At 43.5% G+C, this 4,504-nt stretch overlaps 1 protein-coding gene across 1 annotated transcript; it reads left to right on the top strand.

Moving 5' to 3' along the window:
• The first annotated feature begins 798 nt into the window (after positions 1 to 798).
• Positions 799 to 3,474, top strand: FSCB (fibrous sheath CABYR binding protein). The gene is made up of 2 exons (XM_026000527.2): positions 799 to 1,974; positions 2,008 to 3,474. Exons 1-2 carry the CDS (start codon positions 814 to 816, stop codon positions 3,472 to 3,474), a joined length of 2,628 nt encoding a protein of 875 aa, XP_025856312.2. The 5' UTR covers positions 799 to 813.
• Positions 3,475 to 4,504: the final 1,030 nt, after the last annotated feature.

Below are 4,504 nucleotides of genomic sequence, written 5' to 3'. Positions count from 1 at the left end.
TATAGATATATAGATATAGATAGATAGGCTCTTGTAGTTACTGAGTGCTAAGGACATAGGAAAGGAGTTTACATGGAATGGACCTCAGAACTCACATTTTTCAAGCAATATTCACTTTCTTCTAAATCATGTAAGTATACATTTTGATAGAACATTGCCACATACATGTCTCAGTTGTTTTCTTCAACAATTGAAAATAGGCTGCAGCATTCTGAGTTCTGCAGTATAACTGTCTTTGATAACAGGATGAAAAGAGCAGAATTGAAAGTTCAAAAGCATCACTTTTGCTATTAGGAAGCAGCGTTACTGGAGTTTACTTGACATTCCTCCAATAGATAAATGCTTTTTTGAACTTGGTGTTTCAAACAGTAGCTCTCTGTCTTGCAGTCATTCTCTACAAGTATTTATACCATGTTAAAAAGTGCTTGGAATACCACCAATGGAACCTTGTAGGGAGAACTGACTGTGATGTCATAGACCTTTAAGGGAAACTTCTAGAAGTGAGATTAGTCATATGAGAGACTAAACAGGAAAGATGCTTACTGAGTAAGGTGGGATCCAGCAAGAGTGTAGTACAGAATGCAGTAAGTTATGAATTACTTTTTTTCTAAGGTAGCTTAATAGAACAACACTTAATGAAGAAAGGCAAAGGCTTACCTATCTGGTACATTTGTGGTTCTTGATGATTAATTACTTGAAGACTAATACCTTTGAAATTCACCAGTTTTAGAAATGGAAGAGAGTGATGAACCTGATCAGCCCATCTCAGCAGGGAGGCAAGAAATTCGAAAGAGAAGACGACTCAGCCAATCGATGGTAGACAAATCCCAGCAGACTGAAGTAACAGAGAAAAAGAAACACTTGCCTATATCACAATCATCTGGTCCTAAATCTACCGTTAGTATTGGTAATATTCCTGGAAGCAAAGTCAATTATGAGTCTCTCAGAGTATCTTCTCAACTTCAGCAAACTTGGACAAAGAGAAAGCATGTACAGGATATGACTGATAAATCTCTGCAAACAGAGGCTATTGCAGAAGAGAAAAAAGAAGAAATCAGATCAGTCGGTGAAACAGTGGTACCTGAAGAAAAGCCAGCTGCTGTTGGAGAAGCAGTCCCTGAATTTCCAGAGACTGTTCAGGAGGTAGAAATTCCACCAAGCAGATATTCAATTCAACTAAAAATAGACAGATCTCAGCAGACCAGTTGTACTGGAGACTGGTCAATGATGAACATTCCTCAAAAAGAAAAAGTGGACAAGGAGCAGCAGACATACTTTAGTGAAACAGAAATAGTAGTTATTGGCCAACCAGATAGCTCTTTCTCAAAGTCAAATGAAGTTGTGCAAAAAAGTGAATCCTCCAGGAAGCTTTTCATTAGTGAATATCCTGAATTGCTACCCTCAACAAGTACAGATGAAGAAATTAGGCGGATAAGTATTAGCAAATTTCTATTTAGTCAACAAAGCAAAAAAGGTTCTTTGGAACTTTCAGAAGATGAGCAATATGTTCTAGGTGATGTACAGTCTCCCACAGCAGAAGAGATCTTTGCTGAAGTCCAATCTCTGCCAGATGAGACTACTGATGAAAACTTCCCTACTGAACCTCAGCCTCCACCAATTGAAGAGGCTCCTACAGAAGAGGGCCTTGCTACAATAGAGCCCACCCTAAGTGAAGAGGCTCTTTCAGAAGGGCCTCCTGTTGAAGTTCAGTCCTCAAAAGTTGAAGAAGCTCCTGTTGAAGTACAGATTTTCCCAGCTGAAGAGATTTCTGCAGAAGAGGCCCCTGCTAAAGTAGAGTCTATCCCTGCTAAAGAGGCTTTCTCAGAAGAGGTTTATCCTGAAGTTCAGCTTACAACAGCTAAAGAGCCTCCTATACGAGAGACTGAAGAATTTCAGCCTCTACTGGCTGAGACCTCCCCTGAAGTTCAGCCTCCACCAGCTGAGAAGGCCCCTGCAGAAGAGGCCTCAGATGAAGTTCAGCCTCCACTGGCTGAGACCTCCCCTGAGGTTCAGCCCCCACCATCTGAGAAGGCCCCTGCAGATGAGACCACTGATGAGGTTCAGCCCCCACCAGCTGAGACCGCTCCTGAAGTTCAGCCTCCACCAGCTGAGAAAGCCCCTGCAGAAGAGGCCCCAGATGAAGTTCAGCCTCCACCAGCTGAGAAAGCCCCTGCAGAAGAGGCCCCAGATGAAGTTCAGCCTCCACCATCTGAGAAGGCCCCTGCAGATGAGACCTCTGATGAAGTTCAGGCTCCACCAGCTGAGACCTCTGATGAAGTTCAGCCTCCACCAGCTGAGAAAGCCCCTGCAGAAGAGGCCCCAGATGAAGTTCAGCCTCCACCAGCTGAGAAAGCCCCTACAGAAGAGGCCCCAGATGAAGTTCAGCCTCCACCAGCTGAAAAGGCCCCTGCTGAAGAGGCCACAGATGAAGTTCAGCCTCCACCAGCTGAGAAGGCTCCTGCAGATGAGACCTCTGATGAAGTTCAGTCTCCACCAGCTGAGACCTCTCCTGAAGTTCAGCCTCCACCAGCTGAGAAAGCCCCTGCAGAAGAGGCCCCAGATGAAGTTCAGCCTCCACCAGCTGAGAAGGCCCCTGAAGATGAGGCCCCAGATGAAGTTCAGCCTCCACCATCTGAGAAGGCCCCTGCAGATGAGACCTCTGATGAAGTTCAGCCTCCACCAGCTGAGAAAGCCCCTGCAGAAGAGGTGCCAGATGAAGTTCAGCCTCCACCAGCTGAGACCGCCCCTGAAATTCAGCCTCCACCATCTGAGAAGGCCCCTGCAGATGAGCCCTCTGATGAAATTCAGCATGCACCAGCTGACACCTCTCTTGAAGTTGAGCCTCCTTCAGCTGAGGAGGTCCCTGCAGAAGAAGTCCCAGATGAAGTTCAGTCTCCATCAGCTGAGGGGGTCCCTGCAGAAGAGGCCCCAATTGATCTTCAGTCTCCACCAGCTGAGACCTCTCCTGAAGTTCATTCTCCACTACTTGAGGAGGCCCCTGTAGAAGAGGCCGCAGTTGAAATTTGGTCTACACCACCTGAGGAGGCTCCTAAAGAAGATACCTCAGCTAGAGTTTGGTCTGAACCAGCTGGGGTAGCTCTTGTTGAACCTCAGCATCCATCAGCTGAAGAAACGACTTTAGAAATGGTCCTTGTTGACAAACAGTTTCCAGCAGCTGAAGAGGACTTTTTTACACAAATTTCTGTAGAAGATGTCCTTGCTGAAGTTCAGCCTCCACCATCTGAACACACTGCTGCAGATGAGCCTTTGGTAGACCATATGTCTACTGAATATCAACATCTCCAGACAGCAGATGTCCCAGTGGTAAAATTAGAATCACTGGTTTTGGAAGATCAGCAAAAACCTGAAGAGCCTTTGGAACTAGATCCTGTCCCTGAAGATTTGTCTAATATCAAGAAAGAACAGGCTCCTGCCTTTGAAATAGAGGGTGTCCTTCATATAGAAATAAAATAGAGGCCTCTTTCTCAGCTGTAATCAGGTCTTAACTAAGCAAGCAATCAGAAGCTAGGGACTTCTGGATGTACACACTTCAGAAAAGTGTAGCATTTGGAAGTCACTCTGTGAACAAGGAAATAAAAGGAAACCCCAAGACATGGACCACTGGTCAGAAAATGAACAATAAAAACTACAGGTTTAAAGTTACTGTGTTATCTTAATTCAAATCTAGCATATATAAAATACCCATTTGGAAATGAAGTAAGTTGATGATTGAAATAATTACTTAAAATATCCTTTCTATAATAAACCCTGTTGAAAAGGGTAAAGTAAGCTCTATAGCTGTATATTCTTCTCACTACATTGTAGTTTGTAGTGGAAAAGGCAGTTTCTTTGCTACAGTTCTCTCATCTCCTTTAAATTCCTTGAGTTTTAGTCACATGGCTAAAAGTTTGTGTTTTTTCCCTCCTTATTATAATACATCACATTTCTAATTCTTTTTCTATTTGATTCCTTCTGAGACCAGTATTCCTTTCCTGTTTTCTTTTTTTTTATTTTTTTTATTTTTATTTATTTATGATAGTCACAGAGAGAGAGAGAGAGAGGCAGAGACACAGGCAGAGGGAGAAGCAGGCTCCATGCACCGGGAGCCTGATGTGGGATTCGATCCCGGGTCTCCAGGATCGCGCCCTGGGCCAAAGGCAGGCGCCAAACCGCTGCGCCACCCAGGGATCCCTCCTTTCCTGTTTTCATCGCTATCTTCTTGCATATTTTACATTTCCATACCTGGATAGGGAAATTTAATTCCTTTGTAAGCCTTTATTTAACAAAGATAGCCTGGATAAAGTATTTTAAAAGGTGTGTAAACATAAAGAAAAATATGCTTCGATGGCCATGAGGGCATAGTTCTACTTTTAATTTCATCTCAACTTAGAATGTAATGAGTCCTTTGGAAGCTTGGCTCAATTTTTGTATCCTGAATTTGTATGAAGAGAAACTTGAATAAAGTCAAATGACTAGTTGTTATATAGTAGTCTCCCCTTATCTG

The sequence above is a fragment of the Vulpes vulpes genome, chromosome 6, assembly GCF_048418805.1.
Source record: "Vulpes vulpes isolate BD-2025 chromosome 6, VulVul3, whole genome shotgun sequence".
Taxonomy (NCBI): domain Eukaryota; kingdom Metazoa; phylum Chordata; class Mammalia; order Carnivora; family Canidae; genus Vulpes; species Vulpes vulpes.
The sequence above is the reverse complement of the archived record's forward strand: the minus strand, read 5'-3'. Positions and strand labels throughout refer to the sequence as shown.

Excerpts from the sequence above, each read along its gene's own strand:
- FSCB (XM_026000527.2), top strand. The coding sequence starts at position 814 with ATGGTAGACAAATCCCAGCAGACTGAAGTAACAGAGAAAAAGAAACAC. Across the intron at positions 1,975-2,007 it reads CAGAAGAGGCCTCAGATGAA|GTTCAGCCCCCACCATCTGA; the intron begins GTTCAGCCTCCA and ends ACCTCCCCTGAG.